Raw genomic sequence first — 18,218 nt, 5'->3', positions numbered from 1 at the left:
AGCCACCACCAGGATACATGTCAGACATTCAAGGAAAGATAAATGTATTCACAGCAAATCTGCACCCACTCATTCTGTGGCCTGGCATTATGAAAGGATTCTCAGACGCCATAGTATCCGTGTGTGTGTAAGTGCATACGTGTCATGTGTACACTTGTGTGCGTGCATGCATTTGTGTGCGTAAGTGTGATTGTGTTGCGCGAGGTGCATTTGTTGGATATGCACACTGTAAGTTGTTTGTGTGTGGGTGGGGTCGGGATAGTTAGAGGGGGTTAATGCAGTTGACAATTTTGACAAACTTGTTTGGCCAGCTCTGACAGGTTTTACATGGAACTCTGAGTGTGTGTGTGTGTGTGTGTGTGTGTGTGTGTGTGTGTGTGTGTGTGTGTGTGTGTGTGTGTGTGTGTGTGTGTGGACACGTTTATGCTGTGAATGTGTATGCTGCGCAAAAAGGAGGGGCAGGGTTGGGTGGAGGTCACAGAAAGGTGCAGTCTTGGGTTACACAATGCAACAAGCACACAAACATATTGAATGCATAGTACACAGTAAGCGGCAACAGATAGGGACTTGGAGCATGTGTTTCCTTTTCCAGAGCATCTCTCTTTTATGTGTGCTTACACGCGTGAATATTTATGTTAATCTTTGTGTCAGAGGCTCATGCGTGTTTGTCTCTCTCTCTGTGTGTTTGCTCCTGCAGCACCCGTACCCCTCTGAAGAGCAGAAGAAGCAGCTAGCCCAAGACACAGGCCTCACCATCTTACAAGTAAACAACTGGTGAGTCAAGATTTCCTCTTGCCCTATCTCCACCACCAGCATCGCTCTGCCTTTCATTCTCAAAAGCCTCCGCCGCCCTCTCCCCACCAGCTAAGACAGCTAATGCTCCTAAAGTGTGAAAACCGTTTATGTACAGCCCTCCCCAATCGCATATAGACACACACGGGGGTGCACGCGCAGACGTACACACTGACAACCTTTGTGACATTATTATATTTAAGCTACCAGGATGTTCCGGTGTTATCGGCAAAGTGTTTTGCGGCTAAGTCAGTGGCGGTTTCACGCACATGTTATTCAGTGGGAGATATTTAAGGGAGGAAAGGCGGGAGATCATGCCCCTGTAGCCCCCACACCCATCCCACCCCTTCATCCAAAATCATACCTAGCACTGCCACTGGTGCCCCCACAAAAGGCAAAACTGCCTTTCCACCCCCTCCCCATTTTTGCACAAGCAATATGGTGGATTAAGGTTTTGGTGGCCTGGCCAGCAGGGCCTTTGTAGATGGCTTAGCACATAACTGGGGGTGGTGGATTAAATAAAATGATCACAGAAGCAAAGAAATGATACAGGAATTACTTATCAAAATACTAGCCCAGGTTTTATCTCCAGCTTAATTTTGTTCAGTACATTCTCAGGGTGATGTTCAGATTAATTGAACTGACAGCTTCCTTTCAAAATTCCGGGAAGGTATTTGCACGGATTTCAGGTCTTACACAAACTTAATTATATGGAACCCCATTTTATCATTCTAATTCCATGTAGCGGGGGTTCTATTTACAAATGACAAGTCTGTGCCTTTTATTCACAGCTTTCCTTAATATATTTATCAAAGCGGGTTCATTTACAAAGTGCTCTATCTGTTGGGTACAGGCAGGCCGACATTAACGAAGCTTTTAGGTTTATCAGACTCACAGCCTGACAAGCCACCCGAGGGTCAATTGATTTTTTGGTTCCGTGATTCATTTTTTTTCTCATTTTTCCTGGATCACAATGAGAAACATGCCTGGAGAATTAGCCTGGTTTGTCGGCCTTATCTATCAGCCCCCCCGCCACCCCTCGTCTACCCCCACCTCCATCCTGACATACACTCTCACTACTCTCTCTCTCTCTCTTTCTCTCTGTCTCTCTTACCCTTTGCTTTATTCCTTTCCAGCCAAGGGAAGTCAAGCTACTTAAATTGGCCACAGGAACCGCTGTTATCAGACTTTAATGCACCCTACAGTGTGGATAGCATTTCAATTACACCAGTAACCAAAGATTAGCCCCCGCTTGCCTGTTTCATGCCTCGTGCCACCGTTTCGGGACGCCACGCACCTTACCTACAGGAGCAGAAAATTGAGTTGCCTTGCCTGTGTCATGGTGATTAATGCAGAAATAGTCGGCTAACCTGGGAGGAGAGAGGGAGCGAGGGAGAAATAGACAGAGACACAGACAGAGATAGATATAGGAAGAGTCCCTGCCTTCCCAGAGGCCATGAAATCCAAACCCTGGCACTGAAATGCCTCAGATCCATTTATAAAGAGGTCTGAAAGAATGTCGCACCAGGGCAACATCCTCGTGAACTCCTGGTCTTAACACACCACTCATGCACATGCACGTAGGTGGTCATGGAGCTGCTGTATTAATGTTGCACCAGATGTGTTAACAAAACAAACCAGGAATCGATTTTCACAATTAAAGTCATTAGAGAAGCTCAGACTGCGCCGGTCTATCTCTGGTACAGTCTGGGTGTTGTCACGACGCCTGGAGGATGCTGCCATCCCATTGGCTGTTTCACAGTGAGGTACAGATGAGAAACAGAGAGGATGCTGAAGTTTTCTTTCCGCCCAGGCAGGACATTTCTTTGATTCACTCTTTGGTTTCTGGTTCCTGAGATGGTCCACCCAGGCTATGACAGAACTCAGCCGAACAAAATGCCTGAAGAAAAAAAAAAGCTTGTCAAATTCCTGGCTGGCCCCTTGCATTGTTCTGTAGTTCTCTTTGATGCATGGCTGCTGCCACGTTACCGGCCAAAGAGAGGGAGAGAGAGAAATAGAGACAGAGCGGGAGGGAGAGACAGAGGCAGAGGATGAGTGTGGGGGGGGGGGGGGAACGGGAGGGGATGGCCGCCGTCTTCGGTTTCCAGAGCTCTCCCTCGGGGAAAGGATGTGCTGAATCAGGGCTTTGTCTGCCGGCACAATCGCGGCCCAGCGAGGGCACAAGGGTGCTCTGTGTGATAGTCAATAGACAGTGCATCTCGCTCGCTTCTTCCCCTCCTGCCCCATCGCAACTCCCCAAACCAATCACCCCGACCGATAACTCCCTTTACCTGCAGCTCACCTGTACACACAAACAAAACCCATAGCACGGTAGTTTAAAGCCCTTTGTCTCATTCTGACAGGAGACACTCTGTCTGCTTCTGTATCTGTATCATTAGTGAGCGGCCTCACCTGTTTGTAGCCCACACCCCATTAGCTGTCTGATGTTAATAAGGAACAAAGGAAAAGGTTAAAGTCCACAATCACACCGTGCTGGTGTTGAGCAGATGAGGAGAAGGACTTGATTATCCTGTTAATAGTGTGCTCTGTGTGTATGTGCACGCTATGCACATTATTACTAATGGGACACTGCTCTCTCAGTAAGTACGGAGATGTTGTGTGTGTGTGTGTGTGTGTGTGTGTGTACAGTGTGTCAGGACACCATTAGTTGACCATTAGGTAGCATGTTTGCTCTGCTCACATTTGAGACAGCCGGCGTCATGTTAGCAGAATTGGGGAGTGGTCTGACGTGTAATTGCATTTGTTTAAGATTGTGAGGAGAGGTGAGGGCCATGTCACGCACGGAACTCTGGGATAGCGAAGTAGGTGAAACGGCACAGACTCAAGGTGTCTGTGCACAAGGAGAGCGTTTACAGTTTACAGTATCCAGCAGTATATTCTTCTGTATCAGCAGCTCCTGGTGTCCTGCTATCAGTCTGGGCTAAATGGGGCCTGACCGAATCACTTCATGTCTCAGCGTCAGGCCCAGCACGACATGCCCTCACTCGCTGCCATAAACACACACATACACTCACACCAACCACGCTGCTGTTATTTACCACAGCAGCACATACACACATATAACCATGCGCGCAGGGTTATTACACAGGCCTGAGAGATGACGCCGATGACAGATGACTGAGAGAAACGGCATCTAAAAAAAGGAAGGAAATTGTCCCCTCATTATTCCCTCATCTCACAGGCAGCCAGTTGGTCATTTCCATGGCAGAGAGAGAGAGGCCGAGCAAGTCAGAGAGCGAACATGTCAGTTCTTGGCATCTCTGATGACTGACTGCTGTGCCACTGGAGCACTAATAACAATAAAGAGGGCACTAAGCCACACTCTATTTTTACTTCTCTGCCTCCTCTCTGCAGCCCAGGGGGCAATACATGCACACACACACACATGCGCACGCACGCAGGAGGGAGGCTCTAATTAGCGGCAGAAAGGAATACAATGAGTGAGTTATTAAGACACAAGGGCGGATCGCAGGCAACCTTTGCCCCCTGTCGGATCACAGGTCACATGATAAGGGAAGGATATCCGCCAGACGACGGCGCCAAGCGGCCTGTGCCCACTGAGGAGATGAAATAGGCTCAATCTCTCCAGCCATGCAGGGCAGGGCACGGTGCACTGATTATGTTTGTTTTATCTCTCTTTTGAGAATCCGTCTCAACGGAAGGACAAACTCCACTAATAATAGAGAGTCGTACGTTTGTGTTTACATTTGGGTTTTAGTCATTTCTATTAATCCTATAATGTAGAGACTATTAGCTCATAAGTAAGAATATAGTTATAAGAGTATATATGTGAACAATGGAGTTGACTGCATGTGTTAGCGTCTAGGTGCCCTAAAAAGATTTCTGTGTAGAGTGCATACTGTAGTTTGGGGAGGAAAATACATAACTCTGAGCTGCCAAGAGAGTTAGAACAGATGTTGCAATAGAAAAACAATTATTATTCATCACTTATTACACTCAAATAGCTTTTTAACTTCCATGTTCTCCTCTTGGATTGCATCCTGTTGTCAAACAGCTAAACTGAGTCAAACTATTAAACATAATCTCTCTTCTTTTGCATTCGTATGCACTTTTCTCCTGTGTCACTCCGTCATGTATTCCTCAGACTTCTCAGAGTTTTGACCACCCGTCAGAGGGACACAGGATCTTTACATCTGTTTAAATGTGAATTATTATTATTAACAGTGAAACACTTTTGTGTTTCAAAAACAAACGTGTTCCTGCACTAAGCAAAGCGTTTTCCAGGCCTCTCTCTCGGTCCAGGGAGACACTCAGAAACACTGGCTTTTATGATTTTTTATGATTTTTTTATGATCCTCTGGTTTGGCGGGCGAGCCCATTATGAAATGCAAAATAATAACTAATATTTTCCAAATGTAACATAAAGCTATGAAACCGGCCAAGCAGCCTCTGTTTTTTTCCACATTCTTTATAAGTATTTAAGTCCTATGAATCTCACATAGAGGCTATTGAGGTCCTTTCCCCTCCTCTTGAAACTCTCCTCTACATCCCTGCCTATTGCTTCAATACTTCCCCCGTCTCTTCCTTTGGTGGGCTTGTTGACTGAAGTTGCTGGTTATCTGTCTGTAACTTTGACCCAGATGGAAATGTCGAGCCTTTTTTTGGCTGCAACCAGGGACTCCCGGCTGTGGCCATCTTATGCCCCTGGCTTTCTAAATATACAGCTGGAGTGTGGAGAGGTTGCGGCTGTGTGTGTGTGTCTGTGTGTGCATGTACAAGTGTATATGTGCGTCTGACGGAGAGAGAGAGACTACGAGGGCGCTGCCAACACAGGCATCATGATCCCTCTCATTTAGGGACCGCTAATTGGCAGTTAATTAGCAGAATTGACTCTGTTGTCAGATCCCAAGTGCCAGCCCCCCTACCAACACCCCCTGCCCGCTAAGTTCATTTGATCTGGCTGCTTTCTTGATGCCGTAATAATAATCCAATTTTATCTGTTTTGGAGGGAGACGCACATTTGGAAGAAAAAAACATATTTTCATTATTGGCAGAGTGAAAGACGCCCTGTTATAGTAGGCTTCATTTTGTTTTTCATTTTTTTCGGCAGTTGTTACGGATCCAAATTCCTGTTCGCAGTGCAATCGAGACACATGCTGTACTCACAGGAGAGGCCATGGGAGTCTTAAACAGCTGATGCTAATGTGCGCCACAGTGTTTATGTATGCACTCACAGTGTATGTGCTGTGTTTGAATACACGGGCCCACTCCCATTTTATCGGGCACTTGGGGCACATTGGGTCATAGCATGGCACGGACACCCACCGTGGCCATTCAGCAGTTGAGTGCCCACCTCTGTGTGGGGCTATGAGTTATTAAAAACAGGTGGTGCTCTTCATAAAACTGGCACTGCCGGGCGATCGTGCACAAAAATGAATTCTTTTTTTCAACTTTTGTTCCGATTACAAGCTCAAGACTCTCCAAGGCTGTGGAATTCTCCCAGCAAAGACGGCATGCAAGGAGAACGAAGCCAGACGAGGCGAGATAGAGAGGCAAAGAGCTGAAAGAGGCATTACAGAGAACGCATTAGAGAGCGATGGAGAGAGATGGGAGGAGGGAGGTCTTTGTACTTCTCTGCTCCTTTTGGCTCTTTTATTCCTCAACGGCTTGGTTTTATTGGTGGGTCGTTTAATAACAAGGGCTCCGCGTTTGAAATGAAGTCGAGCTGCGTTTGCGTGGGCGAGCCTCCTTTTTTATTTTTAAGATGGTAATTTCTGTACGCGGGGTGAGAACTGGGGAGAGAGAGAGAGAGAGAGAATAGAGGGGGACTCAGAGGGAGAGCAAGAGGGTGAGAATGTGCGAGAGGGAGAATTCAAGGAGAATAGAAGGGAGAAAAGTAGGTTAATTTATTTCATTTGCAGGAAGAGAAAGAACTTAAAAAGAAAAAAGAAAAGAAGAAGGTCGGTGATAGTGAGAAAGAAAGTGTAGGATGCTGTTTTCATGAACATGCAGCTTAATGCACACGGGCAGCCACAGTAAGCCTGCCAGAATCTCCCTGTGCCTCAGGCCATCTGTGAGCAGAATAGCAATTTTATTACTTTGTCATTAAACCAATTTCACAGCAGTATTGTTTGTTAATGAGCAGCCGCAAACGAGCGGAGATGTCACGTTCTAGAATAGCAGCAAGATTTGTGACCCCGCTTCTCCTCCGTCTCATTCTTCCAACCTGTACCTCATTCTTATTCTCCTGCTCTTTCCGCCTCAGCCTTCTTTCTTATCATCCTTACTGTCATCTCGCTCTCTCTCTCTCCCTGCCATCCTCCCATCTTGCTCATCCCTCCCTTCTCCCCCACCCGTTACAGGGGTCCCTGGCCTATTAAAGGGGAAAACTGCAGAAAGATAAAATGCAAAGTCTATACAGTCAAGTCTCTGTTTATGAGGTTCCATTTGCCTTTAGAGCTCATTGGGACGAATGGTTTCTCCATGGGCTTTCAGGGCGTGCAGCTGGAAAGCCTGGGATATTGGCCCTGCTATTTAGCTCTAAAGCCTGACATGGGTGCCAAGGGCAAGAGCCAACAGAGGGACTAGGCATCTGAATAGGTGCATAAGTGCTGTGGATTGTGCGCTCGATGATGTCATGCATTTTTGGTGATTTTTCAAAGTTGTTCAAAGCAGAGAGGTTTGATCTCTGCCTCGTTTTTAGCACATTTGATCCATGTATTTAAAGAAATGTCTCACTAATGTTCTTGTAGTTGTTTGGAACGGCCTGTTTTCACAGAGTATGCCAACCGCTCCAGCTGCTACGGTGCTGTGTGCTTCTTCGGTGAGGCACTCTGTTTATGTTTTTACTCTGGAGGTCAGCTGGCACCGATTCTTGGTCTTTTTGTGGCTTATGACTGAAAGAGAGAGAGAGACACACACAGACAGACAGGGAGAGAGAGAGAGAGAGAGAGAGAGAGGGAGAGCGAGAGCGAGAGAGAGATTTAAACGGAGGCCCCAGAGGATCAGACAACCTGACAGAGCAGATTTGGAATAATTAGTTTTTATCTGCTGAGGGAGATAGCCACAGGAGCTGCGTGTTAGCCACAGGGTGCTGCTCTGTGTGGTGATGTGTTTTGGAAGGCTGGATGTTGTGAATGTGTTTGTGCGCATGTGTTTGGAAGGACGGATGAGAGAGCGTGTGTGTGTGCAGGGTTAAAGGGATAAAGGTGACCAGGTGTAACAGACTGGCCTCGAGGGTGTGTGTGTGTGTGCGTGTGCATGCGTGTGTGTGTGTGTTGGAGCAAGAGAGGACAGGAGCTCCTTCTTCGCTGAGCTCTTTAAACTCTGTGAACCTCCACAAGGTATTTTCTCTCTGTCCAGACATGCTCGTTCTCTCACTCTTTTTCTCTTGCTTTGTTTTTCTTTACCTTCCCCTTTCACACTTTGCATTCCCTCTATCTTGTCTGTGTGGATCCACGGTAACACAGCATGTAAATAAGTGCGCTATTTCAACTTTGCTTTGTGCGATGTCACATTCGGAAGGACACCCCCTCTCTCCCTCCTTTAAGACACAATGAAAGTGACTGTTTCTGGCTGTGACTGGGAGAGAGTTGTAATCACATCCCCAACAATGCCCCAATGTATTATCCTTACCTGTTGTGTGTGTATTTTCTGAAGCTGTGATTCATGGCCCTGTGCCCTCTGTGGCTTTGAGGTGCAGGCCAATAAGCCCATCATGGAAGACCCTATAAATCAATATAGCCCTTTGTTTGTTTAAGCCGTGCTCTGCCCCAGTTCGGTCCTGCTATGGATGAGATATCAGTCGACTCGTTGCCAAGCAGAAAAAAAGAAGAAAAAAAAACAAATCTTACTTGGAACGTTGCCCAAAATCTTGCAAATATCAAACCCACTAATTTGCAATTTTGGAGAGGTGAGAAATGAAATGGAGCGACGTTCTCTGCACGCAGACACACACACACACAAGTATATGCACTTTGATGAAGTTATCAAAGGTAGCTGAAGGAATTAGTCGCCATTAGCCAACGCTATTACATGCATAACAAGATGCAGAGATACAGGGAGAAAGGAAGGAGGAGAACAATGAGGGGTATATTACCCTAATCTAGGGTTTCTCTTCCCGGCCTTATGAATATTTATTCCTCCCATTACCGATGATGATGTTTCAATTGTGAGTCTGTGTGAGCATGTGCAGTAGAGGAGGGAGGGCGGTGGGAATGTCTGCTCTCTGCTGGGGGGTAGAGGGTGTCTGCCTGTAGCCCCCCACGGACATATCTGCTCTATCATCTTCTTGTTATACTGTATGGTAGACTTTCTTCAGCTTCTTCTAAAGGTACAGTCAGAGGTGAAGGAAAAAAGCAAATATCTGCCATTTGATAAAAAGTTTTTCTCCAAATTGATTGCAGATGTTAATTTACAAATCATGTCTGTTTTTTTCTTATTCTGAGCCTATAAAAATGAATTCATCTTTGAGAATGGGGTCATAAGTTTTTTTGGGGTAAGTGAGAGACTCTTCATAGGAAGAATCACTTGTGACAGTTCACAGACTCGATTTCAGGGACCATTCTGTGCAGTGTTGGCTGAATTGAATTTGGCTTTTAGTGAGACATGGAGATTTGTTTTATTCGTTTCAGGCTGTCACTTTTGAAGGAGGCCAGTCAAAGCTGAGCACAGTCAGTGGTGGAGCTGATCTGAGAGGCACGGGGCTTGCTTCAGGCCACCAGGCACATCAGAGTCCCTGTGGTCCGCTCCACAGTGTCACTGCAGCTTCTGCCAGCAGTCCCCTCCACAAACAACAGCTATTTATATCACCAGCCGGCTGCTGGGCTTTTTTCACCCTAAACTCTGCCTTTGACCGTGCCCGCACATTCTTGTTTGTTTGCCTCTGTGCTCACCCTTATGTATGTCAAAGCAATTACGTGCAATTGAAACTGGGATTAATTATTCAACAGGGGAGGCAGGAGTGAGCTCCCATCATTTGACGGGTTACTCTCGTGGTCACTAAAACACATTGGATGTGAACGCGCACACTCAGACACATCATGGAAAACGTGTTTGGTGGAAACACTCGCTCACACGCCAGAGACACAATGGTGGGAAGATGATGACGTCCCAGTGGGGCGGAGAATCCCTTTCACAACAGACACACACAGACAAACACAAAGTCTCTCACTCCTCAATCGTCTGGCTCCTTAAGTGCAGCGGCAGCTAAACTCCGGCATTAGAGAATCCAGTCAGTCTATCCACCTGGTTTAGGTGTCACTTTTTAATTGCTGTGCATTTTCACTGCCCTACATTCACGGTTACTAGTACAGCAGAGAGAGGGAGGAGGAGGTGGAAAAAAAGAGTAAGTGGTAAGAGCAGAGAGAGCATGTACATGTGTGTATATATTTTGGGGGTAGGGTGGTAAAATGGGGACACATATCCTGCTTAACCTCCCATCGGATCTACTTTTTTGACTTCTCTCTCCAATGCATTTGAGATTCAGTATCATAAGTTCATGTCTGTGAGTGTGTGTGTACATGCACAGCGCTGGCGTGCTCAGAAGTGTACTCAAGCATGGATGTGTGTTGCATAAGGATGTAACTGCTGAAGCCCCTCTTGATAGGCCCCCTCTTCTTCTCTTTGAGCTGAACCCATTATAGTCTTATAAAGGAGGCAGAGGAGAGACGTTTGATATGAAGCAAAGGAACTAGATTGGCCTTATTTCCTGCCTGGCTGCTGCATCGCAGACACTTGTGTTGCCTAGACGATGCAGGCAATTGACACTCAATTTTGTTTGAAATATCACGCCTCTATCATGTCATTATCAGCTTCCCCTGGTAATCCACAAAGCCGCCCTGTTTGATATCTGACAATAAGGGGGAGTCACAGAGTCGCGGAATCTCTCACTCGATTACCAGGCAGGGAGGGAAAAAGGGGTTGAGAATGAAAGGGAGCAGAAGACGATGGAGCAAGAGACAAAGAGAGGGTGAAAGAAATCGAGATGGGAAGATAGTATGGAAGAGAGATGAGAGGCTAAAAAAGTCACACATTTGTGTGATAGCAGAGAGAAGGGGATGGAAACGGATTATACCTGCGCTCCCTGCAGAGACATACAAAGGAGCCCAACAGGCCAGCATTGTGGGGAAAAAGGGAAATCTGGGCAATAGGGGTGGCACTCATCAAAACTGAGAAAATGGAGCGAACTTGTGAGCGCACCAAGTCCTCTCAGGAGGGCTGATGGGTAGGCCGGGGAAGTGATATTGCTGGAATCTTATCTTTCTTTTATTCTCCCCCTCTCTCCTCTGTGTGTTCGAGTTGTTTGTGTGCCAGCCTGCAAGTGTGTCTCTCTTCTATAGCTTGCTGGCCCGGCATGAAAGCAGAAGGCCCTCACCCACCCAAAAGGTGGGAAGCTGGCTTATGAGGAACGAGCATTACCTTCCGGCGCTGACGACCTCTGTCATGCGCTGTGCGCTAGAACCTTTGACGGAGGCTAATATTGACATGTGCTGGATGTTTTCAGATGCTCTTCAAACACAGCTGTTGGTCCCTCAGCTCCTGGGCAGGCAGAGATTACCTTTTGTGCTCCTACGCCCATTAATAAAGTGTTATCTTAAGGGAGGTGGTGCAAGAGTAAGGCAAGAGGGGCCCTCGCTAACACGAGTGATGTGGATCGACTCTTTCCTCAATCCCCCTGTTTATGTGGTGATATTCAAAAATAACAGTGTGAGTTAAACATTCCAGGGCGAAGATGCCGGCCTCTGAGGGAAGAGGAGGTTAATGAAGGGAAATATTAAGGGACTGTCTGGGATAAAGAGAAAGAAGAGATGATTCACCCTTCCACTTACGTTGGAAAACAGGTAGGGCTGAGGCAGGTTAGCCATGCTGGGTTGCTACAATAAGGTCTCTTTCATACAGGTGTGTTGACGCCTGGGGCAGGCTTGGCCCCGGTCCATTCCATTCACCTGGGCTGATTTGAACAATAACTATCATATCTCTTATAAGGATAAGGGAGGGTGAAGCGTTAAGGAGATGTTTGAAAGCTGTGTCGGGGCCAAGAAAACCCCCACTGCCGTTGTCAGTGCTTGTTGATGTTGTAGGGAGGAAAAAATGGGCAAGTTATTATTTATTTTTTTTCCTTTCTTGTAATGCCCCCCAACCCCCTCCACATTTTTACTTCTCTCTCTGTCCTACTCCTGCACTGGAGTCAGTGTTTTTGTGCCGTAGGACAGAGTGTGGTGAGGAGACAGAGGAACAAAGTGCTGCTGTGTGGAGCAGCAGCTGCTGCTTGCCGGATCAAAGGGGCAACAAACGTGGTCTTCCTTGCCCAACGCTGCTCTGGAGGTGTTTGACGGACAGTCAGCAGCTGGGGCCGCGCAGCCCGCCATGCAGGGGTCAGGCTGCTGGACTGCAAGGCCCAGGGGTGACATGCCCTCACTGGACAGGGGGAAGAGGGGAGAAGGTGTTAGATGGGAGGGTAAATAGAGCGAGAGAATGTCTGTCTTTGTTTCTTTTTATTGTTTGCCTTACTGAGAGTTTCTTCTGAGATCATTATTATATCCCATGACTTGTTGACGTAGTTGACACCTGATTTTAAAGGTAAAAACATCACTTGAATAGCATTGCACTCCATGCTGCAGCATTCCATCTCTTTTGGTGCTGACAGAAAATCAGATGGAGAAAAGTGAGACAGACAGAGAGTGAGCATGCCGCAGTGCTATTGATTTATTTTAATTAGCTGCTCGTTAAATCGTGTCAGTTCGCAACACAAATATATAATTCTTTGTCTGATTTTCCACTCAAGTCTTAATGACTCGCGCTCCCCGGGTTTCAGATAAGAATGACTTCTGCAGCTCGACCTACAGAGCAACGCAAATGTTACTCATATACGGCTGATGGAGGGGTGCAGAGGGTGGTGGAGGAGAGGGGGGGGATGCCACAAAAGGCCAATGAGTGAAGTAATAAAAAGGGAAAGAAAAACAGGTCAGTGAAAGTCCATGGAAGAGAGGTGAAACAGTGCCTCTTTGAGAGGGAGACAAAAGAGTGTGGATGGGGTGGGGGGTAATATGGAGGCACCGTGGATGAGAGAACGAGGGAGTGAGGGAGAGAGAGACAGAGGTAAAACTATGTAAACACAGTGGCTGCCCTAAACGTGGGCCCTCTCCGATGCCCCCCCCCCAAAAAACGAATCCTGCCTCGCTCCGTTTCACATCTGCACTAAATCAAACAGGGGGGTGAGGTAATGTTCGCCCGGCTTATGTCTGTTGACTCCTGTTTTAACTTAAAGAAAGGAAGGAGGGACAGAAAAAGGGAAACTCTGCCTCTGATAAGACGAGTCGGAGGAAGCTTCCTTATTCCTGGACGCCCTCTTTGTTCTTTATCTCAATCCTGGAGGAGCACAACCTGTCAAAAGTCCCTTTGTGGTAGTTTATGATAAACCCACAGATACTGTGGGTTCAGTCTGGTGGCACTATAAGTATAAATTGTTGCAGCGGGCCTGTTAGGACCATGTGAGCTGATTCAATCAGTGTTGTTGACACTACAGTAGATCAGCACTGGAGGTTCAGTAGCCCCAGACTGCCCCACTGTCTGACTGGACCATAATTAGTGTTTGCTTATACTAAACACACCCTCATCATGGGGTCAATTTGCATGCACTTCCTGGTCAAAGGAAACTCCATGTTTTTTACCCTCCTCTGTCCGATCTTTCCTTTTTTGGGGGAGAGAGGAACAAACTAAAGCCTTCCTCCTTTGATACCAGTGGGTTGTGACTCAATCGCTGGGGGTTCGGAATCTTTATTTCTGTCTGAGGCGGAAGTATGGAAGCAATGAGCTCTAATAGGAACCAGAGGACAGTCGTGTTTGCGAGCAGCGATCGGGGATTGAGTTCAGCACGTTCTTGTTCAGATTGTGTTGCATGTAATCTTCCTGTAAAGGAAAACAGGGGCCCAGGAATTTGACAGACGAACAACAATATTCCCCTCACACCCCCGCCGCCCCCTTGTCCCTGGCATATGAGCTTTTAAACTGGGCATGTGCAGGTCAGCCATGAAGGCAATAAACTGACAACCATTCCTGTGTCACAATATCAAAGCCGCCTCCCGTCTTTGCCTGCTCCACATTCGGAGCAGTGGGCCACTCGTTTCGTGGAGAACATGGTATGTATTTAGGGAGTTAGAAGACATGATTAGTGTTTCTCTGTTTCTCTCCGGTTCTGGGTCGGTTTCTTTCTTTCATCGCAAACTCAACAAACGAGTGACCCCACTCCTCATTGGCTGAGTTCCCTCCGATCTCTACAGCAATTGGCCAGCCGAGCAATGAGGCTCTCTCTCTCTCTCTGTGTTGGCCGTGCTCCAGGGTAGGGTGGTTTGGCATGACAATTTTTTCTCAGGGAAGGAATGCTGACAACGGGAGTGAGTTACCAGGTGTGGCTGCAAGTCAGTTAACCAGAAACAAGTCCTTTATGACAGATTGAGATGAGGAAGCCAGAAAGAAAAAAAAAGAATAAATACAAGCACTGAATCAGAGTTAGTGGTTTGTGGTGATTACATCTTCAACTCTCTGTAACCTTCCAGAGAATTTGTCATCATCTAAAGCTCTTTTGTGTTATGATGACAACGCAGTATGTTTGTTCAATAAAGGGAGGTTTCATAAAATACAAGGTCAGCACTTTGTGAAATAGTTGCACATGTTATGTAGGTTTACAATTAGACCTATAGATATCCTCCTCTGGCTACATCCACACTACTATGTTTTAGTTTTAAATCGCCTCTACATTTACACCAGCCATCCTCTGCAGAGGTTGTTAGCGCCTAAAACAGAGACGGCTCCATTTTCATTTGAAAACTGGAGCTGTGTTGTAGTATGGATGGACAAACACTGAACAATTTCTCAGTCACCCGTGACAGCTCCACTTCATCATGTTTCTAAGAAAATGAATTCCTCATCATGACTATTGTTTTCTTTTTCATGGTATTTGCTATGACACAATTGCAGAGTAGACAGTCTGCTTCCTGTTTACACTGGCACGCACATGCCTACTGTACTTAAATTGTCATGTGACACAGGTTTTCAGGCGTGTTAAAATGGATGGTGATTAGAACTGATGCAGAGCTAAAATGTTGTTTTAGTTCTTAAATGAAAATGTAATAGTATGGATGTAGCCTCCATCTCTAACATCCTCAGGCCTTCCCCACACTCACACTGGGTAAAACATAACATTGTGTGCTAGGCAGGGTACTTAGCACCGAAGCAGGCACTCTCCAAAGCCCCTTCATCCTATGTATGAGCAGATATTAGTAACCAGGGATGCCATGTCAATCCAGCCCTGTGGAGACCCCGTGTCAAGTGGACTCATAGATGTCATCCTGTTATTTTGCTTTGTGACACCCTCAACACAAGCAGCACGAGTAAACTTACCATGTTATCAAGAACTGTGGCTCTTATAGTCAAGACGCCAAATGCATCTGCGTGTAAAGGTTTGTCCTCATGTGTTGCTCATGACAATTCAGGGCATGTCAGCAGGAATTTCTACTGGACGCCAATCACGCAATAATGTGTGAAGAATACGCTGACATGTACTCACACATATTGATTGACATGTGCATAATTGTTCACATGCACACTCCCCAGCATGCTTAGCTCTGCAATTATACTTTTTTTGCAGACTTATTGGCTAAAGCAGTAACCAGTCGCCCACATTAAACAGCGGTGGATCGACGCCCCCAGCATCGTGCTTTCTCCAGGGGTAATGCACACACATTCTGAGCTGTATCCCAAGGAATGACCTCCACATCACCCCCTAACCTTGCCTTTAATTATTTGTTTGAAGACAGCGTGGAGTTCCCATGCTGAGAGGTGCTCTGTGTACTTTGTGTGCGTGTGTGTGTGTGAGTGAGTTGGTGTTTCTGTGCTCTAACATTCAGCAGAGGCAGGCCGTAATAAGCTCGACCACCAGATGTAGATAATAAAACATGGGCTTTTTGGGTTGGAGGTTTTTTAGCGAGTGTCCCCTGTGAGCCTCCTGTGTTCTGGTTAGCCTACGGACACACTGGTGGTGGTTGTGGTTATGTCCACAGTGTTGATGTGTAGATTTACTGTGCGCACGTATGTTTTAGTGAGTGGTTGGGAATTCGGAGTCCCTGTGGTCAACCTCTGCGTGTCTCTCTCAGGACCTTGGGTCTTCAGATCCATCCATCTGTCCATCCCTCCAAGTTGACTGGCCTCCATCTCTGGAGGATTCCTGGTTTTGTTGTTCTAAGCACACGCCATTAGCAGCTCACGGGTCGAGGGAAAACACTGTTATCAGGCCCGACTCTGATAATCTCAATTGGCTTTACTCAGACTGATAAAAGGTGCTCTAAGGCCACCACGAGAGGGGCCCACGGTCGCCCCCCGCTCCCTTCAGTGCGCCGCATCGCCTCCCGGTTACTAAGGCAACTTGTTTGGAGTACAAAAACAGAACCTATGTGTGTGTGAGGGCGTAATCTGGGGGTCTTTAGCCAAAAAGGGAGCGTTGACAAGAAGCCGTTCCATCTCAGAAGTAGCTTGTTGGGAAAATATTTGAATATCCATGTTTGTGTACACTGCACTTCATACTAATAATTACCATTTCAATAAAAACTGATTTTTCTGTTTACTTTATGTCATACATTTCCTGTGAGAACCAGGAAAAAAAAAACAAAAGGAAGAATGTTTTTTAAAGGAACATTTAGGGGGGAAAAAAGAAATCTGAAAACGGCACTTTGATCATTCAGCTGTGCGTAAGAGTATTACCTCTGCAGTCACTGGAAACCATAAGGGCAAATTTAGCACCTGGGAAGAATATTCCAAACATTATCTGTTTATGGTTTTCTCCCAGAATAGGTAAGAATGCACATGGTTGTGATTTTGAGCCCCTCAGTGTGTCTAGGAAGGCAGAAAGCAGGACATATATTTTGGCAGACCATGCACTGAGCATAAAGAGGGAGTGTGATACCAGGAATGTCTCAGTGTTTACTTGCTCAGCTGGTTTTGATGCTGGTAGCCTCTGTCTCTCTTAAGCACCGCAGGTATTTCAAAGAATCAAAGAATACAGTGTTCCGTTTTGTTCAATCAGAAAATACTTTCACAGTCAATAAAACATAATCCTTATCGTCCCTTAAATCACAAAATTCTGCGTCAAAATCATATTATTTCAAATCCAAACCTGTCCTTTGCTCACCTCTTCCACTTTATTTCTGTCTCATTCTCATATGGATGTGTTTCATCTCTTTCTCTCAGGGGCCCATGGCACCCTGTGTAGCTGCACTCTGGATGCCCCCTGGCAAATGAGCACCATGTCTCTTTTTTTTTCTCCTCCAACCGTGCATTTTGTACGTTTAACCATGTCACTATGAGCCGGGCAGATTACAGGCGTTTAAGTTCATTGGAGAAAGTAAGGGCAGGTATCAGGGCTTCATGGGGGATTAGGAGCCCAAATTGGTTCCAGCTCTCCCTTCCTCCTAATGACCAGTTCTTTAGCCGTACTGATGGTGCCGTGGCTCGTACGTTAGAGAGGGCGGTGGGGCCTTTTTTTTTCTCTCTCTTTCTCTCTCTTCTGCTTTTTTGGAACCAGCAAAGACTCCATGCTGGACAGCTCCAGCGTGATTTGAAACCCCTCTTTAATATTAACCACATGGTGATACCTGTAGTACAAACTCTGTGTTTTTAGTCCGTGAAAAGGAGTAGAAGAGGAATTCAGAGCTAAACGTGGAGAGTTTGCCGGATCCGAGTGTCCAGGTTGCGTTCGACTCGGCCCAAAACATCCCATTCTGAGTCAAAAAGGTTGCCCCTGGCTGGCAGTCACCTCCAAATGACCTCTGGCTCCATGCTGGAAAAGCCGCAGGAGCACGGACGGCTGGGGAGGCTTTGTGGAGCTGCACTTATTCGCTGCTGTGGTGGTGATAAAACTTCAGACAGCCTAATTGATGGGCTCGCTGACATAACAATACCTTGTGAAAGCACGGAGTGGCTCATGCCTGGTCCTCATTTCTAGACAGCTGGAAGGGGAGCATAACCCCCTACAATGCAGCCAAAGTGGGGGTCCCACAGAGGGGAATGGTGGAGGTTGGGGGTGGAGTGATGGGGGAGTCATGAAAGGAACCATTTGTATCCTCAGACATTGCTAACTTAAAGCTTACTTCAAAATTCCAATGGGTGATAAAGCTGCAGAAATAACATCGGCGTGGAGAAGGAGCCGGAGACGAGATACTGTACACTGTGCAAAGTTGTGATGTGTGCAAGAGGCCGCTGGAGCATCTATAAAAGACAGAGGGAGAAAGGGATGTGCCATGATGAGGGTTCTTCTGTGCCCAAGCTGCACTTAATACTTGAGGAATGTCTCCCCGGTGCCCATAGCAACCAAACGTAATCAAAAGCTTTATTAAAAGAGGGGGGAATAGATCATAAGGAACATTAAAAGTATCCCTCGCTGGGTTCCCAAG

The 18,218-nt window shown here is 46.6% G+C and overlaps 1 protein-coding gene across 10 annotated transcripts in view; it reads left to right on the top strand.

Moving 5' to 3' along the window:
• meis2a (Meis homeobox 2a) overlaps positions 1–18,218 on the top strand; it is an 85,217-nt gene that overhangs the window by 59,301 nt on the left and 7,698 nt on the right. For all 10 annotated transcript variants that reach the window (XM_069535497.1, XM_069535500.1, XM_020098176.2 and 7 more), the window contains exon 9: positions 698–774. In XM_069535497.1, coding sequence (XP_069391598.1) covers positions 698–774 — 77 coding nt within the window. The remainder of the gene's footprint in view (positions 1–697; positions 775–18,218) is intronic.

The sequence above is a fragment of the Paralichthys olivaceus genome, chromosome 12 (genome assembly GCF_024713975.1).
Source record: "Paralichthys olivaceus isolate ysfri-2021 chromosome 12, ASM2471397v2, whole genome shotgun sequence".
Taxonomy (NCBI): Eukaryota; Metazoa; Chordata; class Actinopteri; order Pleuronectiformes; family Paralichthyidae; genus Paralichthys; species Paralichthys olivaceus.
Note: the sequence above shows the minus strand (reverse complement) of the source record. Positions and strands in the feature narration are given on the sequence as shown.